At 41.7% G+C, this 25,998-nt stretch overlaps 1 protein-coding gene across 2 annotated transcripts in view; it reads left to right on the forward strand.

Moving 5' to 3' along the window:
• NBAS (NBAS subunit of NRZ tethering complex) overlaps positions 1-25,998 on the forward strand; it is a 459,817-nt gene that overhangs the window by 384,983 nt on the left and 48,836 nt on the right. For both annotated transcript variants that reach the window (XM_070069748.2, XM_089327834.1), the window contains one exon: positions 15,675-15,870. In XM_070069748.2, coding sequence (XP_069925849.2) covers positions 15,675-15,870 — 196 coding nt within the window. The remainder of the gene's footprint in view (positions 1-15,674; positions 15,871-25,998) is intronic.

The raw sequence follows: 25,998 nt of genomic DNA on the forward strand, positions 1-25,998 counted from the left end.
TTGTGTGTGTGTGTGTGTGTGTGTGTGTGTGTTTAATGATACATGTCTGTGTGGCACTGTGTGAGTCTTTGGGTACATGTATACATTGTATATTGTCCAACCAGGATAAATATATCTGTCTTCTCAAACATTTTACATTTCTTTATGGTGAAAACATCCCACATCTTATCTTCTATTTATTTTTTTAACGAGAAATGTACAGTATGTTAATATTATCTGTTGTCACCCTACTGTGCAATAGAACCCCAAAACTTCTTACTCCTATCTAGCTATAACTTGATACCCATTGGTCAAACTTGCCTCACAGCTCCCTTCCTATTCCCTCCCAATGCAGGGTCTTAGTCCACCCATACAGGATGGACTGGGCCCGAGGAAAGGTAAGTGGGCCGCCCGCCCATTTCCCAGCCTTCTGATCCTGGAGACAATCAGACGCAGCGGGGAGCCAAGTCAAGCAGGGACTCGTTTATTTTGTGCGGAACAGAGCCTTTTAAAGCACAGAACTGCAGAGTCATTGGGGCGGGGCATAAGGACCAACCAATCACTTAAAAGATCATTTTACGGGGCGATTTCTATGGGACTAGCCATATGTCTATGCACTTGCTATCAGTTGTCGTCAACTTCCCTTGATGTTGCGCAGCCCATTAGCTTTGGTGGTAAACAACTTTGAGTTCCACCCACCTTACTTCCTCTCGGCGCCATCTTTGATGTAACTAATTTCCCCACATCCCAAGACTGTGGTAACCACCTATTTTACCCTTAATTTCTCTGAGATTACCTTTTTTTTAGACTCTGGATATGAGTGAGATCATTGGATACTTGACTTTCTGTTTTGGCTTACTTCACTTAGCATAATGACCTCCAGTTCCATTTATGCTGTTGCAGATAACAAGATTTCATCATTTAATGACTGAGTAGTATTACATTACATGTATATACTGCATTTTATTTATTCATTCATAAGTAGATGTGCACATAGATTGTTATTATTTCCTGGCTATTGCGAATAGTGCTGCAATGAACATTGAAGTGCAGATGTCTCTTCAATACTGTGACTTCATTTTCTTAGGATATATGTGCCTATAGTGGGATTGCTGATTTTATGGCAATTCTATTTCTATTTTTAAGTTTTTTGAGAAGCCTCCATAAAGTTTTCCTTAATGGCTGTTTTGTATTTGTACCAACAGTGCAAGGGTTCCCATATCTATGTATCCTTGCCAATGTTTATTATCTTTTGTCTTTTTGATAATAGCTGATCTAACAGGAGTGAAGTGATATTTCATTATGGCTTTGCATTGTGTTACCCTGATGTTTCCTGATGTTGAACATTTTTTCTTGTACCTGTTGGCCATTTGTATGAATTCCTTTGAGAAATGTCTGTTTCAGTCTACTGCTCATTTTTAAATTGGATTAATTTGTATTTTGATATTGAATTATGTGAAATCCTTTTATATTCTTCTCATTAAGTCCTTGTGAGAATGTAGCTTCCGAATATTTTCTTCCATTCTGTAGGTTACCTCTTCACTCTTGATTATTTCCTTTGCTATGCAGAAACTCTTTGGTTTGATGAAATTCCATTTGTCTATTTTTGCTTTTATTTCTGATGTTGTAGGGATCTGATCCAGATAATCCAATGTCCTGAAGTGTTTCCCCTGTGTTTTCTTGCAGTAGTTTAAAGTTTCAGGTCTTTTATTTAGGTCTTTAATCCATTTCAAGTGGAGTTTTGTACATGGTGAGAAATAAGGGTCTAATTTTACCTTCTGCATGTGCATACCGAGCTTCCCCAGCACCACCTAGGGAAAACACTGTCCTGTACCTTTGTATGTTCTAGCACCTTTGCCGAAGATCGGTTGGCTAAAGGTGGTGTGACTTAAGCCAGGTAGTATAATGCCTCCTACTTTTTCTTTTTGCTCAAAATTGTTTTGGCTGTTTGTGGTCTTTATGGTTGCATACAAATTTTTTTTTTTATTTAATGAATATAAGTTTCCAAAGTACGAATAATGGATTACAATGGCTTCCCCCCCATACTGTCCCTCCCACCCACAACCCTCCCCTTTCCCAATCCCTCTCCCCTTTCATTCACATCAAGATTCATTTTCGATTATCTTAATATACAGAAGATCAGCTTAGTATACATTAAGTAAGGATTTCAACAGTTTGCTCCCACACAGAAACATAAAGTGAAAAATAATAGATGATTTTTTTAATGATGATGAAATCAGATCAGACCTATTGTCATGTTTAATCCCAGTGAGAGTCAAGTTGGGAGTTGATAGTTTCTTTTCTTTTTTTTTTCTTTTTTTTTTTGTTTGTTTTTTTTTTTTTTTTTACAGAGGATCAGTTTAGTATGCATTAAGTAAAGATTTCAACAGTTTGCACCCCCATAGAAACACAAAGTGAAATATACTGTTTGAGTACTCGTTATAGCATTAAATTTCAATGCACAGCACATTAAGGACAGAGATCCTACATGAGGAGTAAGTGCACAGTGACTCCTGTTGTTGACTTTACCAATTGACACTCCTGTCTATGGCATCAGTAATCTCCCTATGCTCCAGTCATGAGTTTCCAAGGCTATGGAAGCCCTCTGAGTTCTCCGACTCTTATCTTGTTTCGACAAGGTCATAGTCAAAGTGGAGGTTCTCTCCTCCCTTCAGAGAAAGGTACCTCCTTCTTTGAAGACCTGTTCTTTCCACTGGGATCTCACTCGCAGAGATCTTTTGCCAGCGTGTCTTGGCTTTCCATGCCTGAAATACTCTCATGGGCTTTTCAGCCAGATCCGAATGCCTTTAGGGCTGATTCTGAGGCCAGAGTGCTATTTAGGACATCTGCCATTCTATGAGTCTGCTGAGTATCTCACTTCCCATGTTGGATCACTCTCCCCTTTATTTATTCTATCGGTTAGTGTTAGCAGGTACTAGACTTGCTTATGTGCTCCCTTTGACTCTTAGTCCTTTCATTATGATCAATTGTGAACTGAAATTGATCACTTGGACTAGTGAGATGGCATTGGTACATGCCACCTTGATGGGATTAAATTGGAGTACCCTGGTATGTTTCTAACTCTACCATTTGGGGCAAGTCAGCTTGAGCATGTCCCAAATTATACATCTCTTCCCTCACTTATTCCTACTCTTGTGTTTAACAGGGATCACATTTCAGTTAAATTTCAACACTTAAGAATAACTGTATTAATTACAGAATTAAACCAGTCATATTAAGTAGAACAGACAAAAAAACTACTAAGAGGGATAATGTATTAAGTTGTTCATTAACAGTCAGGGCTATGCTGATCAAGTCACCGTTTCCCATAGTGTCCATTCCACTTCAACAGGTTTCCTTTTTGGTGTTCAGTCAGCTGTCACCAATCAGGGAGAGCATATGGTATTTGTCCCTTTGGGACTGGCTTATTTCACTCAGCATGATGTGTTCCAGATTCCTCCATTTTGTTGCAAATGACTGGATTTCGTTGTTTCTTACTGTGGTATAGTATTCTAAAGAGTACATATCCCATAATTTCTTTATCCAGTCTACCGTTGATGGGCATTTAGGTTGGTTCCAGGTCTTAGCTATTGTGAATTGAGCTGCAATAAACATTAGGCTGCAGACCGCTTTTTTGTTTGCCAATTTAAATTCCTTTGGGTAGATTCCAAGGAGTGGGATGGCTGGGTCGAACGGTAGGGTTATCTTCAGGTTTCTGAGGGATCTCCAGACTGACTTCCATAGTGGCTTGACCAGCTTGCATTCCCACCAACAGTGGGTTAGTGTCCCTTTTTCCCCACATCCTCGCCAGCATCTGTTGTTGGTGGATTTCTGAATGTGAGCCATTCTAACCGGGGTGAGGTGGAACCTCAATGTGGTTTTGATTTGCATTTCCCTGATTGCTAATGACCTTGAACATTTTTTCATGTGCCTGTTGGCCATTTGGATTTCCTCTTTTGAAAAATGTCTATTGAGGTCCTTGGCCCATCTCCTAATTGGGTTGTTGGTTTTGTTTTTGTGGAGTTTCTTGATCTCCTTGTAGATTCTGGTTATTAACCCTTTATCTGTTGCATAGTTTGCAAATATTTTTTCCCATTCTGTCGGTTGTCTCTTCACTCTCCTGACTGTTTCTTTTGCAGTACAGAAACTTCTCAATTTGATGCAATCCCAATAGTTAATTTTGTCTTTGACTGCCTGTGCCTCTCGGGTCTTTTCCAGAAACTCTTTGCCTGTGCCAATATCTTGAAGGGTTTCTCCAATGTTCTCTAGTAACTTGATGGTGTCAGGTCGTAGATTTAGGTCTTTAATCCATGTTGAGTGGATTTTTGTGTAAGGTGTAAGGTAGGGGTCTTGCTTCATGATTCTGCACGTGGAAATCCAATTTTCCCAGCACCATTTATTGAATAGACTGTCCTTGCTCCAGGAATTAGTTTTAGATCCTTGATCGAATATAAGTTGGCTGTAGATGTTTGGGTTGATTTCTGGTATTTCAATTCTGTTCCATTGGTCTATCCATCTGTTTCTGTACCAGTACCATGCTGTTTTGATTACAACTGCCCTGTAGTATGTCCTGAAATCTGGTATTGTGATGCCTCCGGCTTTGTTTTTGTTGTACAAGATTGCTTTAGCTATTCGAGGTCTCTTGTGCCTCCATATAAATTTCAGCACCAATTTTTCCAGATCTGAGAAGAAGGTCTTCGGTATCTTGATTGGTATTGCATTGAATTTATAAATTGCTTTTGGGAGAATGGACATTTTGATGATATTGATTCTTCCAATCCATGAGCATGGAAGATTTTTCCATTTCTTGGTATCCTCTTCTATTTCTTTCTTTAAGGTTTTGTAATTTTCATCGTAGAGATCTTGAACGTCCTTGGTTAAGTTTATTCCAAGGTATTTGATTGTTTTTGTAGCTATTGTGAATGAGATTGATCTTAGAAGTTCTTCCTCAGCCATGGCATTGTCTGTGTATACAAAGGCTGTTGATTTTTATGCATTGATTTTATACCCTGCTACTTTGCCAAACTCTTCTATGAGTTCCAATAGTCTCTTAGTAGAGTTCTTTGGGTCCCCTAAATAAAGAATCATGTCATCTGCAAAGAGGGATAGTTTGAGTTCTTCCTTCCCAATTTGTATCCCTTTAATTTCTTTTTCTTGCCTAATAGCTCTGGCTAGAACTTCAAGAACTATATTGAATAGCAGTGGTGAGAGTGGGCATTCCTGTCTGGTACCAGATCTCAGTGGAAATGCTTCCAACTTTTCCCCATTCAATAGGATGTTGGCTGTGGGTTTTTCATAGATTGCTTTGATTGTATTGAGGAATGTTCCTTCCAAACCCAGTTTGCTTAGAGTTTTCATCATGAACGGGTGTTGTATTTTATCAAATGCTTTCTCGGCATCTATTGAGATAATCATATGGTTTTTCTTCTGCAGTCTGTTAATGTGGTGTATCACATTGATTGTCTTGCGTACATTAAACCATCCCTGCATACCAGGGATAAATCCCACTTGGTCTGGGTGGATGATCTTTCTGATGTGTTGTTGCATTCTATTGGCGAGAATTTTATTGAGGATTTTTGCATCTATGTTCATCAGGGATATTGGTCTGTAATTCTCTTTCAGTGCTGCATCTTTTTCTGGCTTAGGAATTAAGGTGATGCTGGCTTCATAGAAAGAATTTGGGAGGATTCCCTCTTCTTCGATTGTTCTGAATAGTTTGAGAAGAATTGGAGTTAGTTCTTCTTTAAATGTCTGGTAGAATTCAGCAGTGAATCCATCTGGTCCTGGGCTTTTCTTTGTTGGGAGGGCCTTTATTACTGTTTCAATTTCTGTCTCAGTTATGGGTCTGTTTAGGTTTTCTATGCCTTCCTGGTTCAATTTAGGTAGGTTGCATGTGTCCAGGAATCTATCCATTTCTGGTAGATTTCCCTGTTTGCTGGCATACAAGTCCTTGTAGTAATTCCTGATGATTCTTTTTATTTCTGTGGTGTCTGTTGTTACGTTTCCTTTTTCATCTCTGATTTTATTGATTTGGGTCTTTTCTCTTCTTTTTTTAGTTAGTTGGGCCAATGGGGTGTCAATTTTGTTTATTTTTTCAAAAAACCAGCTCCTCGTTTGGCTGATTTTTTGGAATGTTTTTCTTGATTCAATCCTGTTGATTTCTTCTCTGATTTTAATTATTTCTCTTCTCCTACTAGATTTGGGTCTGGTTTGCTGTAGGTTTTCTAGATCCTTGAGGTGAATAGAAAGCTCATCTATTTGGTGCCTTTCCAATTTCTTGATGTAGGCACCTATTGATATAAACTTTCCTCTTAACACTGCTTTTGCTGCGTCCCATAAGTTTTGGTATGTTGTGCTGTTATCCTCATTTACTTCCAGAAAGTTTTTGATTTCTCTTTTGATTTCTTCTATGACCCATTGTTCATTCAGGAGCATGTTGTTCAATCTCCATGTGTTTGCATATGCTCTAGGGATTCCTGAGTTGTTCATTTCCAATTTCATTCCTTTATGGTCTGAGAAGCTGCATGGTATGATTCTAATTCTTTTGAATTTGCTGAGACTTGCTTTATGGCCTAGTATGTGGTCAATCCTAGAGAAGGTTCCATGTACTGCTGAGAAGAATGTAAAATCTTTAGCTGTAGGATTGAAAGTTCTGTATATATCTGTTAGATCCATTTGGGCTATAGTGTCGTTTAAATCTACTGTCTCCTTGTTGATCTTCTGTCCTATTGATCTGTCTATTTCTGAGAGTGGAGTATTGAAGTCCCCCAGTACTATTGTATTGGGGTCTAAGTCTCCCTTTAAGTCCGTTAACAAATCTTTTAGATAAACCGGTGCCCTGTAGTTAGGTGCATATACATTGATAATTGTTATATCTTCCTGTTGAATTGATCCCTTAATCATTATGTAGTGTCCCTCTTTGTCTCTCTTAACGGATTTTGTGGTAAAGTTTATGGTGTCTGATATTAAGATGGCTACGCCTGCTCTTTTTTCATTTCTGTTGGCATGGTATATCTTTTTCCAGCCTTTCACTTTCAGTCTGTATGGATCTTTGTTGGAAAGATGTGTTTCTTGTAAGCAGCAAATAGATGGGTTTTGTTCCTTAACCCAATCAGCCAAACGGTGTCTTTTAACTGGACAGTTCAGGCCATTCACGTTCAATGTGACTAATGATAAGTGGTAACTTTGCCCTGCCATTTGCCAAAGATAAGTTCTAATATATGCTTTGAATTCCCTGTGATCTTTTGCTGTGAGGTTTCCTTCCTTTACCTTCTTTCATATTGATGACCGTGTTTCTTTGTTTCTGTGTGTAACACATCTTTAAGCATCTTTTGCAGGGCTGGACGAGTGGCAACAAATTCTTTCAATTTCTGTTTGTTATGAAAAGTCTTTATTTCACCTTCATTCACAAATGATAGCTTTGCAGGATATAATATTCTGGGCTGACAGTTGTTCTCTCTTAGTACCTGGGCTATATCTCGCCATTCCCTCCTAGCTTGTAGAGTTTCTGATGAGAAGTCAGCTGTGAGTCTGATTGGAGATCCTCTGAGAGTAATCTGACGTTTCTCTCTTGCACATTTTAGGATCTTTTCTTTATGTTTCACTGTGGAGAGTTTAATTACAACGTGTCGTGGTGAGGGTCTCTTTTGGTCGTGTTTATTAGGGGTTCTGTGAGCTTCCTGTACTAGGATTTCTCTGTCCTTCTCCAAACCTGGGAAATTTTCTGCTAATATCTCACTAAAAAGGCCTTCTAATCCTTTCTCCCTCTCCATGCCTTCAGGAACTCCTAGAACCCGAATGTTGGGTTTTTTAATAGTATCCTGAAGATTCCCGACAATATGTTTTAGATTCCTAATTTCCTCTTCTTTTCTTTGGTCTGACTGTATCCTTTCCTGTTCTCTGTCTTCTAAGTCTGATATTCTCTCTTCTGCTTCTCCCATTCTGTTTGTAAGGCTCTCTATTGTGTTTTTCATTTGATCTATTGAATTCTTCACTTCAGTCACTATCCCAGTTTCCTGTTGTACTAGTTGTTTCGTTTCATTTTGATTCCTCCTTAATATTTCATTTTCACGAGAGAGATTTTCTATCTTGTCCATTAAGGATTTCTGTAGTTCAAGAATTTGTTTTTGAGAACTTCTTAATGTTCTTATCAATTTTTTGAGATCTGCTTCTTGCATTTCTTCTATGTCATCATCCTCATAATCTTGAATTGGGGTGTCTTTTTCATTTGAGGGCTTCATGGTGACTTCCTTGTTTTTATTACCTTGGTTTTTGCGTTTGTTATTTGTCGTATTGGAGATATTTGGTTTCTTCACTGTGGTGCTTTTTCTTGTTATACTATGACTCTAGATTAAGTGGACTATCTGTTTTTGATGGAGCCTTAGGGCTTGAGATGGGTGTGGCCTGAGAGCTCTGTTTGGTTTGCCAAAGGTGACACTCCCAGGTTGGGCGTGGTAAACCTCTCTCTCTCTCTCTCTCTTTTTTTTTTTTGATTCAAAAGGGAAGTTATTCTGCACAGCTGAACGAAGTTGGAGGTAGTTAGCAGGCAAATGATATACCCACAGGAGCCAGAGATCGGAAGCTCTTTCCCAAGGACCACACAGGGAATCTGTTCGGCCCTCGGAGTGGGCTCAAATTCTCCTTCAGTCTCCCACTGGGTTGCCAAAGTTACGGAATTGTAGCTTCTCTGGAGAGTGCTCACGTGAATTCCGTGAGTTCTCTCCCCCACCGTCTCTTTTTTCACAGTCTCAATTCAGTAGCACCACAAATTTACTAGGTCCTAATCTCCTGTTAATTCGCCCTGCCCAGAGTCAGGTTTTTCTGCTAGGCTCAGGGCAGGTGCAGACCTGAGGTCGCTCTGCTTATGACGTATGTCCAAGATGGCGCCTGCTCTTTGTCTTGCTCGCCCTTGAGAGGTGAGCGGAGAGAGAGAAACCCGTGTCCGTACCAGTCACCTTTTTTTTTTTTTTCCCTCTCTCTCTCTCTTCCAGTTAGCTTGGTGAAGTCCCCCCCCCCCCGGGGTCGTTCCCTCTAGTCTCCTCTCTCCGCTTGCCTGCCGGTGTCTCGGGTTATTGAGGTTCGGCTCACCTTGCGTTCCAGTGCTGGTGTGTTGAGTCTGCCGCTGGTGTCCCGAACTGTGGGCTCCCACGCTCTCCACGCAGGTCTGCTCCCCTTCCAGCGCCGATGTGTGGACTCGGAGCCCTGGACGTCCCAAGTCTCCCTGCTGTTGCACTCCCCTTCGAGCACTGGCGCGCGCAGACCCTGCAGCTTGCGCAGCTCAGTCCCGCGGCTCGGCTTCCGCAGCTAGGCTTCCGCGGCTCGGTCCCGCGGCTCGGTCCTGTGGCTAGGCTTTCGCGCGCGGTGGGCGACCTTGTTCTCCCAGTAGGTCCTCTGATTTACGCCCACTGGATCCAGAAGAGTTTTGTCTGCAATATTTTCCTGGTTCTTTTTTCTGAGGCTACCGTAACTCCCCTTTTATTAAACTAAATTTTCCCGGACTATCGGTGCGCGCCCTCACTATTCCGCCATCTTGGCTCCGCCGCATACAAATTTTAGTAATGTTTTTGTTGAATTTTGTGAAAAGTGTCAATATGTTTTTATGGGGATTACATTCAGTCTGTGTTTCGCTTTGGGTGGTATGGACATTGTAGCAATGTCGATTCTTCCAGTCCATGTACTTGGAAAGTCTTGGCATTTGTGTGTGTGTGTGTTGACTTCAGCACCTTTCACCAGTGGTGTACAATTTTCACTGTAGAGCTTTTTACCTCATTGGTTAAGCTTATTCCTAGATATTGTGTTTTGTAGCTACTGGAAATGAGATTGATTTCTTGGTTTTCAGAAATTTGCTATTGCTGTAGATAGGACAATGCTACTAGTTTTTGCATATTGACTTTATATCCAGTAACTTTGCTGAGTTTTTTTTTTCTTCTTTTATTCTGATAGCTTCCTATGGAGTCTTTGAGATTTTCTATTTATAAGATCATATCATCTACATACAATGACAATTTGACTTCTTTCTGATTGGTATACTTTTTATTTCTTTCTTGTTACCTAATTGCTCTGGTGTCGCGTCCCTCAACCAGCAAGGAAGACACGCCCGAACTCTTCTTCAAGCAGTTTATTCAGGAACCTTGAACAAGCTTCTTCTTCCGCCTCCTTCCCTCTCCCATCCCTCTTATAGCCATCAGCACACCAATCAAAAGCAGCCAAGTGGCAAGCATTGATTGGTACAGCAATGTGGAAGCCGGAAAGGAGCTCAGACATCTCCTTATTAGGAGATGTTTGTTTCTCACCAGTCCTTCCGGGGGAAAGGAGCCAGCGCCATCTTTAGGGCGCCGTGCAATGGCTCCCCACAGTTCCCCCTTTTTGTTTTAGAACCAGGCATCTAAGGATTACAGGAGAAGGTAGGGGTCTGTCCCCCACTGCCAGGCATCCACCTGGAACAGCATCCTTTTCGCGGGGGTGGGATCTGGGATGCCAACCCACATGCAGACAGACTTGCCTTCCAGAGAACGTAATGGCTCGTTCTCTCTGCAGTGCTTTGCCTCGCACCCTGCACCCATGCCTAGCATTCAAGGAAGGCCAGCCATGCTTGCGGTGATTGTCCAGCCTCAAGGGCATAAAAGGCTTGAGCTATCATGGCCAGTTCCCGCCAATGAGCTGTCCTCATCCTGCACAAACACCACATGCAAAATAACACAACAAGTAACAACAACCCGTCAAAGCTCCAAGTCCCGCCCACTCCTTCAGGTTGGAGACGGCTGTGCGGATCCAGGATGACAATCCAGATGCGAAGGAGACATCCACACGCGTGGAGTTGATGGTGACCATGGCAAGGCACAGTTGCTCCAAGGTGTAGTCAAATTCTGCGGACCAATTCTGCAAGAGCATCTGAGACAACTGTTTAGAGTAATTTGCTGCCTGAGTCATGTTATCGTACTGAACAGAGGTCACACACAACCCTGAAAATTTCCACTCACATCCTAGCTGAGCAAGCTGCCAGAGAGTATCCACCTGCTCCTGTACCAAATCCACACGCTGATTAACAATCATCAAGCCTCCCTTTATATGTACATTTAAGGATGTCTGAGTATCCAAAGCAGCAGCCACGGAGGCCGTTAAATTATTCAGGGTATTAGCAGTTTGAACTGTCCCTGTGAGCGCTATAGCAGCTGTTGTAGTGCCCACAGCTGCAATGGAAATGGCGGTTATAACGGCTGCAGTAACGATCCCAATCAGCAATGTTATAATGAAGATAGAGAGGCTGCTTTGTGACATTGTCTGTTTGCCGCACCAGTCGCTCAGGTAACCATCGAGAATATAGAAACATGTCCACGTCCCCATATTAAAACAGGGTCAGGTCCATACCATTGAGCAGTTAGAGGGTCTTTCCACTTCACATAGACTTGTTGTCTTTTGGTTTCAGGATGCCAGTGACGATGAGCTGCAGATTTCCCTTGATTATCCAGTATTAGAAAATTTAAAATGAAAAGAGCATGTGATAGCCATTTTTGTGGGGAATATGCCATGGTCCCGTATTCCCCCTTTTTTATTTTTTGTAAATAATTTTTTAATGTGGCATGTGCTCGTTCCACAATACCTTGTCCCTGGGGATTATAAGGAATCCCAGTGATGAGAGATGTGGAAGTTAGTACAGAAGTGCTTAAAAGAGTTGGAAGTATACGCTGGGCCATTATCAGTTTTTATCTGTATAGGGGTTCCTAGAACAGCAAAGGCCTGAAGGCAATGAGAGATGTTTGGCAGCCTCGCCGCATTGCGGGGTGGCAAAAACAAAACCTGAACATGTATCTAAAGAGACATGTATGTATTTTAGTTTACCAAATTCAGAAAAATGGGTAACATCCATCTGCCAAAGCTTAAGGTTTGGACATTGAGGTGATGCAAATCATGACCATGGGATGCTTCTTAGACTTTGTCAGTCTTTCTTTAAAGGATCTGGCTTCTGAGCCAGAGACTGGAGCAGCTAGAAAGAAACACGTTTATAACTGAAGTTTAGCATCATTTCACATCTTGGCACCACTTTTAATCTAAACACCCCAATTGGTTATTATCTCTGCAAGATGAGAGATATATCTTTTGACATCTCCAGGGGCCCTCTGGAGATACCAAAAGTCCAGAGAATTTAGAACTTTGATTTTCAGAAAGTCTGTTAAAGGTGCCAAGAGAACTTAGAGTATCTGGTCAAAATAGAATTCCTTAACATTTAGTCAGGGCGATTTTAACACTTTTAGACCAGATCTGATCATAATAATATTTAACATAACTTTTTAAGACTTAATACTTTTTATCAATCATAACTTAACAGACAGTAGAGTACACATTTACTTGGCAGAACATGAATTTTTAGGTAAACCAGAAATACAAAAACCTTGAACATAAGAGTTAGCACATGAAATTATCACATAACTCAGAACTATTTAACAGAGTTAAAAAGAGCTTACACGACCTAACTTTAGAAATGGCAGAGTAACTGATTAAGCAGACACTGTTAAAAAGAGACGTTACAGTTTTTGCAACAACAGATTTTAAGATTTACAATTGAGACCATTTCCAGATAATTAATAACATTAGTACACATTTTAAAAAATCCCATTGTTATAACAGAAGATCAGACTTCAACTTTAGGTTAGTGTAATTTTGGCATTAACATTTAACTTATAGAAAACTCTGTAAACAATGTTTTAAAATCGTAAACTTTTTACAACTTTTCATGACTTCCTCACACCTTCTGAAACTTTATACCTGTAGTTACTTTTACAGTCTTGAATTATCATGTATGGACAACCTATGAGAATACATGCTGGCAAACTTAAAAGTCTCTCTTATCAAATTTAAGATGTTAAAAGTACACATAATACATTTTCCATATTTTACTTAGCACCGATGCCTGGATAACTTAAAACACTGAGCTATTAATGAATACCACACCATTATCTGAATTAAAAGTCAAAATTACATTTCCATGCTTTTAAGTAACATAAGGATAACACCACTTGGGCAGCAACAGTCACTAGTGCATATTTACAACTTTGAAAAGATCTTCATCCTTAAGAGAAACAAGTTTAAAGCATATCAAAGACATGTAAATGTAAAACTGAGCAAGTAAACCAAAGGGTGTTTGCATTAACCCAATTTTCTGAACCAATCTGTATTGGCTTACTTGAGTTAACAACATAAAGGCTTGTATACACAGAATTTACTCTCATTTTTATAAGACTACTCTAGCTGAAAAGCAAAAACATGAATACAACATAGATTTGACATCATTTACTACATTTTAATACACTTTGTATAATTTGAATTGACTCAAACAGCTGTTACTTTAACAAATTTAGAGTCCCATCCTTTGAGAGTTCCAGGGATCCGACTGGAAGCCCCAAAGTTGAAAGACTCGGTTTAGAATTTAAACTATCAGAGAGTCAAACCATTTTAGTCAAAAATTAGTACGTTTAACCAAGGCTGTGGACTAGATCTGATCAACGTTAGGTAATCACTCAAACATTAAAGATATAATGTAAACAGCTTCATGATGCAGTTTTTCCAATCAAGACTCATACTGGCAATAGAAAATTGTGAAACCTTCAAGACACATGAAAACTCTCATTAGATAAGTTAGCTACAGCAGCACAGAAAAGAATTATCAGCGTATGAGCCCATTGCTTAAGTTTTTATTAACTGTAAAGAGAAAAACCCATCAAGTTGGAAAGGGTCATCGAATTAAGACTTTTCTCTAGGTCAAGATACCTGTGGAATTTTTCCTCTCTCTTTCTCCTGGCCTGTCACGTCCCCCTTTTTGTTTTAAAAGATATTCTTTCAGTGTGCGGTGTGCTCGCTCAATTATGCCCTGGCCCTGAGGATTGTACGGCAATCCATGGACAAGTTGAACCTCCATTTTTTGGCAAAAGGTGGTAAAGGTTTGAGATGTATAGGCCGGGCCATTATCAGTTTTTAGCACCTGGGGTCTCCCCCAGGCGGCCCATGCATCCAGACAATGAGCAATCACCTGACATTAGGGATACAATTGGGCTAGAAGGTTTAATGGGTCCTGCGGTTTCCAATATCTTTAATGCATTCACCACATATAAGGAATCTGACAACAACTGGTAATGGCTCAGCAGCTGTAATTTTTGGAAATCCTCATTTGCCGATTCAATTCCCGTACTTGCTTTATACCAGACTCTTTGTTATCACCACACTCTTCAGACTCACTGCTGCTTTCTGAGCTACTTTCTGCACTAGTACTACTTACTGAGGAGGGGCTGCGCAACTCGGAAAGATTGGGGTACAGTTTTTTCCTAGTTCTTTTCTGACTCTCCTTCAAAGTTTTCCCTTTTTCACTGGCAGCTCTCTTGGAGCGCTCTTCCTGAAGCTCCTCCAAGGCAGCCTGACCGCTCAGAATAGCTTCACTATACCGCTCATCCTCGAGGCATGCTCGCACTAACTTCCATATTGGTCTCACTCCCCTTTCGAGATTACCCTTTTCGAATGCAAAATCCAAATCCCTGCCTAGTTTGTCCCATGAAGGGATAGTAAGGCTTCCCGAAACCCCATACCAGGGTGCACTGGTATCGCAGTTACGTAAAAACCTATGCAATGTACTAGGCTTAAGTTTCAAACCGTTTTCTCAAAGCAGCGCATTCGGCGCCAGAAAAATTGGATGGGACTGTGAATTACCCATCGTCAAAAATTTTACTCTTTCCCTGGCCACGGGTCAGAGCTCCTTCTGCTTTTGTCACAGAACTTCCTCTGCTTTAATCGCAGAGCTATCCTCCCGCTATTGTCGCAGGACTGCCCGCTCTTATCGCGGATCCCCACCTTATTTTCCTGGGGGACTTACAGCGCTGCCCTGACTGCAGGAAGTTCTGAGTTCGCGTTTGAGATGGTTCCCCGTACGGGCCACCAGTTGTCGCATCCCTCGACCAGCAAGGAAGACACGACCCGAACTCTTCTTCAAGCAGTTTATTCAGGAACCTTGAACAAGCTTCTTCTTCCGCCTCCTTCCCTCTCCCATCCCTCTTATAGCCATCAGCACACCAATCAAAAGCAGCCAAGTGGCAAGCATTGATTGGTACAGCAATGCGGAAGCCGGAAGGGAGCTCAGACATCTCCTTATTAGGAGATGTTTGTTTCTCGCCAGTCCTTCCGGGGGAAAGGAGCCAGCGCCATCTTTAGGGCGCCGTGCAATGGCTCCCCACACTCTGGCTAGGACTTGAAGTACTATGTTGAATAAAAACCATGAAAGCATCATTGTCTTGTTGCAGATCATAGTGATTATAAGGTCAGCTGTTAGCTTGTTATACAATGCCTTTATTATGTCCAGGTGTGTTTTTATCATGACGCGGTGTTGAATTTTATCACGTCTTCTGTGCTGAGAAGACCACGTGGTGTTTGTTCTTCACTCTGCTGATGTGTTTGAACCATTCTTGCAGCACTGTGCTGAATAGCATTTGATCTTGGAGACTAATCTTTTTCGTTGCTATTGGATTCCATTTGATACTAGTTTCTGGAGAATTTTGGATATATTTTCATCTGGGATGAAGCTTTCTTTTTGTTGTGTTCTTGTCTGGTTTTGGTATCAAACTAATGCTGGCCTCATAGAATGAGTCTGGAAGAATTCCCCTTTCTTATGTTTTTTGAAATAATTTGAGAACACTGCTCCTTGGTTTGGCTTACAGGGAGGAGTTGGTCTCACCTGAGGACCTGCTGGAGTGGCTGCGCCCTTTCTGCGCTGACGACAGCTGGCCGGTGCGGCCTCGCATCCAGGTGCTGCACATCTTCGGGCAGTCGTTTCACCTGACGGAGGAGGACAGCAAACTCCTCGTGCTCTACAGGACGGAAGCCATTCTCAAAGCCGCGTGGCCCCAGAGACAGGTAGGGGAGCGCCTGACTGGGGCTGTTTTACCTTCTAACAGATACTAGATGTCAGGATTATTAGTTCTGGGTTAGTGAATATTATGTTCAAGTGAATCATCAGCTTCCCATATATTTGTCATTATAGCATTTAGTCATTGACAACAAAGGTTTTTTTTAATTCTCTCCGTGTTTCACCTTGCATGTGCATTGTAGAAGGTGTCTCCCCCACTGAGCGTGAGTGCACTGTGTTTCTCTCTGTAGCAGGGAGGATTGCTCAGTGTGCATTAATTCTGGCAGCTCACCTCTTCTCAAGAGAAAAGCTGATGTGAATGAAATGCAGTGTGTAGTTCAGCCGGTTCATCTCTTCCGTGCTCTGTCTTTGCACTAAAATGCCCTCCCTTCTCTGTGCCTTGATGAATATTATGGAGCAGAGATAAAAGATCTTCATGTCTCCATTCTCTCCTGCAAGGCTCACTCAGTCTCTGCTCTCTGGAATCATCTTCCCTTCCCTAACCATTGCAAGTTGAATTCTTTATCTTTGAGCTTTAGTTATCTATTATTATTATTAAATTGTTGTCTGCCCATTACCCTGAAAACCCTGTTCTTCTTTAAATCCCTCTAAGTATGCTGTGCACACACTCAGAAATACTTGTTGATTCAGTAAATGGGAGTACTGATTTCTGTATCAAAAACGTCAGATGGCTATTGAAGGCTGAAATTCTAAATTGATGCGTCGTAATGACTCAGGATGTAGGAGCCATCCACCTCAAACAAGTGCTTCAGAGTGACCCTTGGAAACCAAGATCTCTTAGATTACCTCACTGGCTGTTTCCTGACAATCTGCCTCCAACTCAGTGTGCCTTTTTTTTAGTAATTTATTTTTATTTATTTCAAATTCAGAGTTACAAAGAGAGAGCGACTGGGAGAGATAGAGGTCTTCCATTTTCTGGTTAACTCCCCAAATGGCTACAGTGGCCAGGGCTGGGCCAGGCCAAACCTAGGAGCCCGGAGCTTCTTTTGGGTCTCCCACATGGGTATGGGGCCCAAGGACTTGGGCCATATTCAGCTGCTTTCTCAGGTTCATTTGCACGGAGCTGGATCGGAAATGGAGCAGCTGGGTCTTGAACTAGCACCCATATGGAATACCGGCATCATTAGCCCCTCAGTGTGCCTTCTGATTTTAAAGATTTGTTTGTATTTTTATATTCTTAATACTACTTTTGATGAATAATTAATCTATTCTTTTAAAGAATTAATTTCAAATTTTAAGAATATGTGGGAACTCATGTCAGAATATCTGTTCTTATTTTTCTCTGTGAGAGAGATAAATACTATTTTTATTCTTCCAAATTAAAGAAAAGGAGAGGCAAAAAGTATGAATTTCTCAAAGATTCTCTAGTGTTGTTGCCAAAGGCTCCGTCTCTGGGGCCTTACCCACACATTCAGTCTTCATGCTTTGTCTGAATTACATCTGGAGGCCACTCACAGGAACACAAGTGAAATAGATGGTACTGTATTCCAGGGATGAGAGACTGGACATTGGAGGTGTGCTTGTTTTCAGCAAATGTGGAGGTCCCCACAGCGTCCCTGAGGTGAACCCTGTACCAGGGCACGTGGTGTTTGCGTGTGGAACTTTTGGTTCTGGCTCTCAGCCTGAAACAAGTGGACAGTTACTACCATCCAGATCTTTCCTGACACCACCTCCAGCTTTCAAGTTACAAGCTTGCTCAATTTCATCTTCCTGAATTGCTGGAGCCTGCCAGGGTGATGAGGCTGGTTGCTCTGGCTGGAGCCTCACCTTATGCCATATCAGATCTGATACGAAAATTGAAAATTTTACCCAACTGTGAGGAAGCCAGGAGGAGGGGGCACCCCCATCAGAGCTGTTGTTTTGAAACACTATAACATACACTTTGATATTTGGGGCCAAGCTCCTCGTAAGTAATATAGGTATCACCACTATTTTTTTCAACTTTTCTCAAAGTTCCAGTTAGTCAAAGAACAAGCTGTAACTTTTGTATGATTTCAGTTATTTCTGAGACTTTAATTTTGTTATAGCTTAAGCTTTTTTTCCAAAAACAGGAACCAGGGCCACTAAGCCTCTGTTATTAAGATTTCTTTTACATACACTTTTCTAAATTGACTTGAGAGGATTTCTGTGAATGCCAATTCTCTCTCTCATCTTTGGAGTCTGTAGGTCACTCTGCTTTTCACCAGTATTCCCCCTGTGCTGGGGCAAACTTGTTCAGGCCCTCTAGAAAAGATGTCTCTCGAAAGCTATAGGATGAGGGCTAAGACTTCTGCCTCCCTCACTTTTTTTTTTAAAGATTTATTTATTTATTTGAAAGTCATAGTTACACACAGAGAGAAGGAGAGGCAGAGAGACAGGTCTTCCATCCACTGGTTCGCTCCCCAAATGGCTGCAATGGCCAGAGCTGCACTGATCCAAAGCCAGGAGTCAGAAGCTTCTTCTAGGTCTCCCACACAGGTGCAGAGGCCCAAACACTTGGACCATCTTCTGCTGCTTTCCCAGGCCATAGCAGAGAGCTGGATGGGAAGTGGAGCAGCTGGGTTTCGAATTGGCACCCATATGGGATGCCAACACTGCAGGCGGCAGCTTTACCTGCTACGCCACAGCACTGGCCACGCCCACCTCACCTTTTTTATGGTCTCTCCTCTGTACTTTCCCCTTACATATGAACAATTTCCCTGTTCTTGGGAGCTAATGACCTATTTTCTTAAATCTTTGGTAACTGGTTTAATTATGGTAATTAAGTAATTAATATAAACTATGGCCCATAGTTTAAATTTCTCTTAAATTATTATTTCTCAAAAATTTGCCTTACCTTCCACAAATCTCTATACAGATCAGGCACCTAATATATAAATGTGTGTGTGTGTGTGTGTGTGTCTGTGTCTCCACTCTTTTTCCAGCAGTTTTATAGTCTTAGGGAAGATTCTTAAAAAGTGTGCCTTGGCTACTTGGTGTGTAAAATGGAACTTTGAACAAAGGGAGGAAGAGGCTGGTTTGCTTACCTCATCTGTCATATCTTCCACACACATTAAACTATACTCTTCATCTCCATGTCTCAAACGCCTGGAGGATCCTCGAATGTTGACTGTATGGGTGTGTACTGTCTTACTTTCTCCCCATCTCTGTTCATTCTTGGAGCTGCTGTCAGTAGTGTTAAGGATAGAGACACATTCTTAGAGAGCAAAGCTAAGAAAAGATGATATTGCAATGTTCAGTTACCCAAAAATGTGGGACCGCTGCCTTCACTGTGGCTGGTAATCCTCTCAGGCAGACTTTGCATTCATCAAAGAAGGACTTACTATTTAATTATCCTTGAGGTGCCCAAAGTAGTGGCCCCACAAATCAGTGTGTTGCTGGGAAACCAGCCAGCTCCTGCAAAATTAAAAACAGTCTCTGGCACCTGCTACCTCGACTGGTTCCCAGTGAGACAGCAATTTCTAGTTTTCTAATGATTAGTTAACAGAATTAAATATTCAGGAACCTTCATTTTTCAGCAGTTTGAGAGGCTTTGGGTTCTGTTCTAGAAGTGTGTTCCAGCTTGGAATGGGGGATAGGGACCATCAGGGATGAATGTATTGTGTTAATCCCCATGTATAGTTTATCTGTGTTTCTCAGCTTTTGTAATTTTCTAGTTAACTGGTGCATGAAAACTATGGGTCAAAATACTGATATTTCCTTTTTAAAAATTCCATATCTCATCACCTCAAAATTTTTTCCTGTTTTACGTAAAAGCAACATGAAGCTTATAGTTTGCCTTTTAAAATTTCACTGAGTTTGTGATTGTAAACGATCACCAGAAAGTAGTGTGAGACGACTTCTAACCTCATTACAAATTCTTCTGTTTTACCTATTTTAAAAGAAGTTTATTATCTGAAAGGCAGAGAGAGAGAGAGAGAGAGAGAGAGAGAGAAAGCACACAACAGAACTCCAGCCAGGGCTCGCATGTGGATGGCAGGAGCCCAAGCACACGTGACATCATCTGTTATTTCCGAATGTGCATTCATTAACAGGAAGTTTGATCCGAAGCAGAGTGTCCAGAATCAAACTGGCACTCCAGTATGGAATAGAGACTTCCCAAATGGAGTCACCTGCTGCACCACAAGGCCCACCCCTATGTTGGCCACTTTTAGCCATCAAAGACAAATTGACCTGTCTGATCAGAGATTGATTTGACTTCATGTGGCAAAACACTAACAAAAATATGCACTTTCACATCAGACAGAACTCAAAGAGCAATAACAAAATTTCAGTATGAAGAATTATATTTAGTTTTTTACAGATATTTTTTAAAAGGTTTATTTATTTGAAAGTCAGAGAGAGAGAGAGAGAGGGAGAGATCCATCTTCCATGTGCTGGATCACTCCACCAAATGACTGAAACAGCTGGGGCTGGGTCAGGCAGAAGCCAGGAGCCAGGAGCTCCGTCCGGGTCTCCTTTGTGGGTGTTAGGGACTCCAGTGCTTGAGGCATCATCCGCTGCTTCCAAAGTGCATTAGTGGGGAGCTGGATTGGAAGCAGAGTAGCCAGGCAAAGCAGCAATGCCGTGTGGATTGCAGACATTGTAAGCAGCAACTTAAACTAGTGTGCCCCAGTGCTCACCCCACCTTCAAATAATTTACTGTCACCTTAAATGACTTCAGAACAAGGCTCTCTGACATGATATGCTTAACCAAATACAGGATAAAAATTGGTGTTAAAAATATATGTGCATATCAGTATAATATATGCTTAAATAGCCATGAAATCATGGATTCCTAGAACTAGAAGAGATTTTTAAAAGCATACCAATTTGGTGGTCTTATTTTATTTTTTTGTTTTAAGATTTATTTGAAAGTCAGAGTTACACAGAGAAGGGAGAGGCAGAGAGAGAGAGAGAGAGAGAGAGAGAGAGAGAGAAGTCTTCCATCTGATAGTTCACTCCCCAATTGGCCGCAACGGCCGGAGATGCGCTGATCGGAAGGCGGGGCCAGGAGCTTCTTCCGGGACCCCACGTTAGTGCAGGGGCCCAAGGACGTGGCCCATCTTCCACTGTTTTCCCAGGCCATAGCAGAGAGCTGGATCAGAAGAGGAGCAGATGGTCTAGAACCCGGCTCCCATATGGGATGCCGGCGCTTCAGGCCAGGGCATTAACCCACTGTGCCACAGCGCCGGCCCCATTTATTTTATTTTTTTAAAAGATCTATTTATTTGTTTGAAAGGCAGAATCACAGAGGCAGAGAGGCAGAGGCAGAGAGGGAGAGAAAGGTCTTCCATCCACTGGTTCACTTCCCAATTGGCTGCAATGGCCAGAGCTGGGCCGATCTGAAGCCTAGACTTAATGCTATCACTTATTACTACCTCGCCTTCATTTATTACATGATGTGTTTCTTCTTCTGTTAGACTACAGATTTCATGACGCCAGGGATTTCACAGACTCTCCATAAGTATTTGTTTATTAAATATTAAATCTTAGAAAACTTGTCCAAAGTCACTCTTCAGATGGTAAGTCCAGGACTCCTGACTTTGAGTGTGATGTTCTTACTGTTAATTGTGAAAGATTTGACCATGCTTCTATAACATGATTTGCTTGGAATAATGGAAAGATTCCCTGACAAAGTGGCTTGGTGTTTTTAGATTGATACTGTTTTATATTAGTTTTCTGTACTTGCTGACTGATTTTTGACCAGCCAGTGGAAGCAACCAAGTTACAAGTGTGTTTGACCAGATCTGAACAAGAGATCTCCAGTGTTAGACTAGAGCTCTGTGTGCATTTTTCCACATGATGACTGAAGTTGAAAGAATATCTGTATCACTTGGTCCTGGAAATATTTGGAGACATAGAGAGCATCTCCCTGTGAACAGAGGAGTTTTTTTCATTTAAGGATTTGCCCTCTTGCTGTTGGTATCACTGGAGTCAGAAAAGAGGACAGTGGCATGTTCACTTGGATACATCTAATCTCTAACATTATCTTGCAAAGTAGCTGCCACCCGGTTTTAGATGAGGTCATTTGACCTGTTTAAGGTGACACAGCTCAGGAAGGATAAAACTGGAATCTCAAATCCTGTCGTATTCTAAAGCTTGTCTTCTTACCCCTGTACCGCACTTCTCCCATCTGTCAGGGAAAAACATTGAGCACTGAGTTGAGTGACATGGGATCCATAAAGCACATCTGATGGGCCTTTTCCTCTTTCCACTGTGACTTCACATGAATTGACTCTGATCAGACATGTGAAATCAGGTGTTTGAAAGAGACCAGAAAGCATTGTATCATCTTTTTACATCTGTCACGGTCTTGATGCTTGCATAGTATATGTTAAATACTGCTGAATTCAAAGATTGAAAAATACTTTCCTAGTAACTGTTGTCAACTGTGAAAATCCTGATAGATTCTTCAAGCATATGTGAAGTGCCATGTACTATGCTACGCTCTGGGGATGGAAATAGAGACAAGGCAATTAGTCATGAAGTGTTTGGGACCTTCAGCCACACATGGATTCAAATCCTAGACTGACCACTACTCTGTCCGTTTGGAAAACTTAATAAATTGCTCCCAACCTCGGTCTCATCTGTAACATGGAGATAATGTGCAGTTGTTGAGGATTAAGTAGGTAGTAGGTGTAAAGCTCTGATTCCAGTCTGGGTAAGTGGACCTTCTTGGCGTGTGGGCCTCCTCACCAGTGGAGAACGCGGATCTATAAACAAGAATTCACACCACAAAGTGTTTGGGTTTACAGTGCACCAGGGTACAGGGAGGGCCCACAGCCGTTCTGTCGGGAGGTGCTGAGGAGGGGCTGCTCTGAGGAGGTGATGTGTGCCCTGATCCACACAGCTGGGGCAAGAGCCAGCAAGAGATGAAAACGGCAAGTTGAACAGCAGGTTGTGCAGAACTGCAAGTGTCTTGCTCAAGTCTTAACTTTGATGGAGTTAAAGTGACACAGAGGGTTTTCTGGAAAAGTAACATGATGGGGGCCAGCGCTGTGGTATAGTGGGTAAAGCTGCTGCCTGCAGTGCCGGGATCCCGTGTGAGCACCAGTTCTAGTCCCGGCTGTCCCTCTTCCAGTCCAGCTCTCTGCTGTGGCCTGGGACAGCAGTGGAAGATGGCCCAAGTGCTTGGGCCTCTGCACCCGCGTGGGAGATCTGGAGGAAGCTCCTGGCTCCTGCTTCAGATCAGCTCAGCTCTGACCATTGCGGCCCTTTGGGGAGTGAACCAGTGGATGGAAGTCCCCCCCTGCCTCTCCTTCTCTCTGTGTGTAACTCTGACTTTCAAATAAATACATAAATCTTTAAAGAAAAAGAAAAGTGACATGATGGAATTTGTGTTCTGGGAGAGGCCTTCTGACATTTGCATGAACAGTAGACTTCAGGAATCTGGTTGGAGGGATACTAGTTAGGGGACCAAAAGGGGCTCAAAACACCTGAACTTGGCCTTGACCTTGGTACTAGCCATGACGATAGAAGAGGGTAGAAAAAAAGAGCTTTTAACTTGTTAATAGCAGTGGACTTGGTGACTGCTTGGATGCGAGGAGTGGAGGGGATGAGAAAAAGGTTTGATGCTCCTGTTCTTTTTGCTGAAGTGACTAAGTAGGAGGTGGTGCTGTTCCGCTGTCTGGAACATAATTTTAGGAAAGTCCTGAGTGTGTTTTAAATCTGAAGAACATTTTTTGGGGGGAGTGGCAGTGGGAGGAAGCCTGTATTGATCCCTTTCACATAAGCAGACTTTCTTCCTAGCCTTAAGTGTCTTAGCTAACAGTGGTCATTTCCTGGGAAGCAAATTTAGCAAATGTCAGACGAGCAGATTGACTCTTAGAGTGTTGCTGGGTGCCCTTCTCCCAAGGTGAGGTCAGGTCTCAGCTGGGGTTGGTAATGGGGTAATTATATCCAAGTCCCTTTTGCTTAGGGGCCTGACGACCTCAGCACTCTTGGGTTTTATTTGACAATATTGTGAACTAGTGAAAAAAAGCTGGAGGAAAAGAGTCAAGAAATTAAGTGTATAAATGTTGGGCAGTGGTGGGGAATGGGCTAACTGGTTATAGCTTCTTTTTTTTTTTAAGCTTTTTATTTTGAAATAACAGAAAAATGTTGCATAAATTGTACAAACAATTCTGTATTCTTTCCACTCAGGTTTACCAAATCTTAACATATCAGATGTTACTGTTCAGCCTGTGGGCTGAGCATTGGACTTTGTATATAAATGATATCATTTAAACATCCTGACTGGCCAGTGGGTGATCTGTGATTCCATTCAACACATGAGCCAGTAGACTCAGAGTGGTTAGGAAATTTGTACATGATCTTGATTTGATGTAGAATAGTGAACTGCCAATACTAGTAGCCACCATGGTAGTTCAGTATTGACTCTGTCTTAGGTACATGTAAAGATGTGTGTGTCTGAGTATATGTTATACTGTGTTGTTATGTTAGACATTATATTATATTATGCTATACTGTATTCTCAAATTAATGCAATAGGTTAGGTATCGTTAGCTTGTTTTTCATATGAATGCGCTGAGGTTCAGAGAGGTGGTTTTACGTGATCACGCAGCTATTAAGTAGCAGGCCAACTTGCAGATTTAAATGATATGCTGCCGTGAAGAGATGTCCAGCTCTATGAATCGCTCTGTTAATACTTCATCAAATTCAAATAAAAACATGTCTCAACTTTTATCTTTAATAGCAGCTCTTTAAAGTAAACACACATGTATCTGTAAAGGCTCCTATTTTATAATTGATTATTTGTCCTGGGGGAAAATTTTTTTCTTAAAGATTTTATTTGAAGGGCAGAGTTAGAGAGAGAGAGAGAGAGAGAGAGAGAGATAAATCTTCCATCCTCTGGTTCACTCCCCAAATGGCTGCAATAGCCAGCGCTGGGCCAGGCCAAGCTAGGGGCCAGAGGCTTTATGTGCGTCCCCCATGTGGGTGCAGGGGACCCGAAGACTTGAGCTATCTTCTGCTGCTTTCCCAGGCACATTAGCAAGGAGCTGGAAAGGAAGTGGCACAACTGGAACTCAAACTGGCACCCTTACGGGATGCTGGTGTTGTAGGCAGTGACTTTATCCATTACGCCACAACACAGCCCTGGGGAAAAAACTTGTAAGGCAAAAACCTTTCCCCTTCTCATTTTAGCACAACGTATTTCCCCTATGACATGTTTCGTTTTAAAAAGTGTTTCATAAAAATATTATATTTAGCCATGTGAAAATATGGATAATATATTAAGTTACAGCAGTACTTACAGGGGCTGATGAGTGTAATTTCTATGTTTAGACTCTTATAAAAGTAGGTTGCTGTAAAAAGTGACTCAGCATTGGAGATGTTGGCCTCTTCTGTGTGCTTTTCACTTTTGCACCCCAGATGTGTGGGAAGCCGAGGGAGGATGAATCCTTGCTCTTTCACTGGGTTCCCCGTGTCCCGAGGGTGCATTTTCAGTGCTACAGGAGGGGCTTTTCATGGCGATTGAGACTCAGTTACTCTCAAGCAACTTACAGACAGGCACTCATTTCCTTACTGAGCCTTAGGAGAGAGGCAGTGGCTAAAACTTTTTGTTCATTCCCAGGCCTAGAGCCAAAGGTAGGAAAGAGTTCCACCTCTCATTTCTGTATTCCTTGTCAGACACCCTTTTTACATGGTAGATACTCTCATTTTAGCAGGGGATAGGGAAGGTTGTTTGAGCAACAGTAACACATTTTGCCCCTAGTATAAACTGTACAGAATTAAGCTTTATGTAATTGATGTAATTGTCTCAGTATATGAGTCTGTTTTTTCAGTTCTCTAGAAACAGAAAAAATCTCCAGAAAATAGCATCTTATTTTTAGTTTTAAACTTAAGTCATATTTCCAGAATTTTACATTTTCTATTTAACAAAACTCATAATAACCCAGAAACCAACAAAATCATAATTTTTATTCTTGTGTAACAGTAGCAATGCTTTAATAGTAGTAACTAACAGCAATACTACTGTTTGTTGAGCACTTACTCTGTGCCAATGACTGATCTGATTACTGCTTAGATCAAGGGGCATGTTGCCAGTCAACACTGTGAATGGTTTTTGGTCTCCAAATTTCCTTTCCCAGCAGGACTGGTTATGTCGAGTGGGTACCAAAGGCGCTGTTGGCCACCTGAAACCTTTAGAAGGA

The sequence above is a fragment of the Oryctolagus cuniculus genome, chromosome 2 (genome assembly GCF_051225735.1).
Source record: "Oryctolagus cuniculus isolate XC-2025 breed Fujian yellow rabbit chromosome 2, ASM5122573v1, whole genome shotgun sequence".
NCBI lineage: Eukaryota > Metazoa > Chordata > Mammalia > Lagomorpha > Leporidae > Oryctolagus > Oryctolagus cuniculus.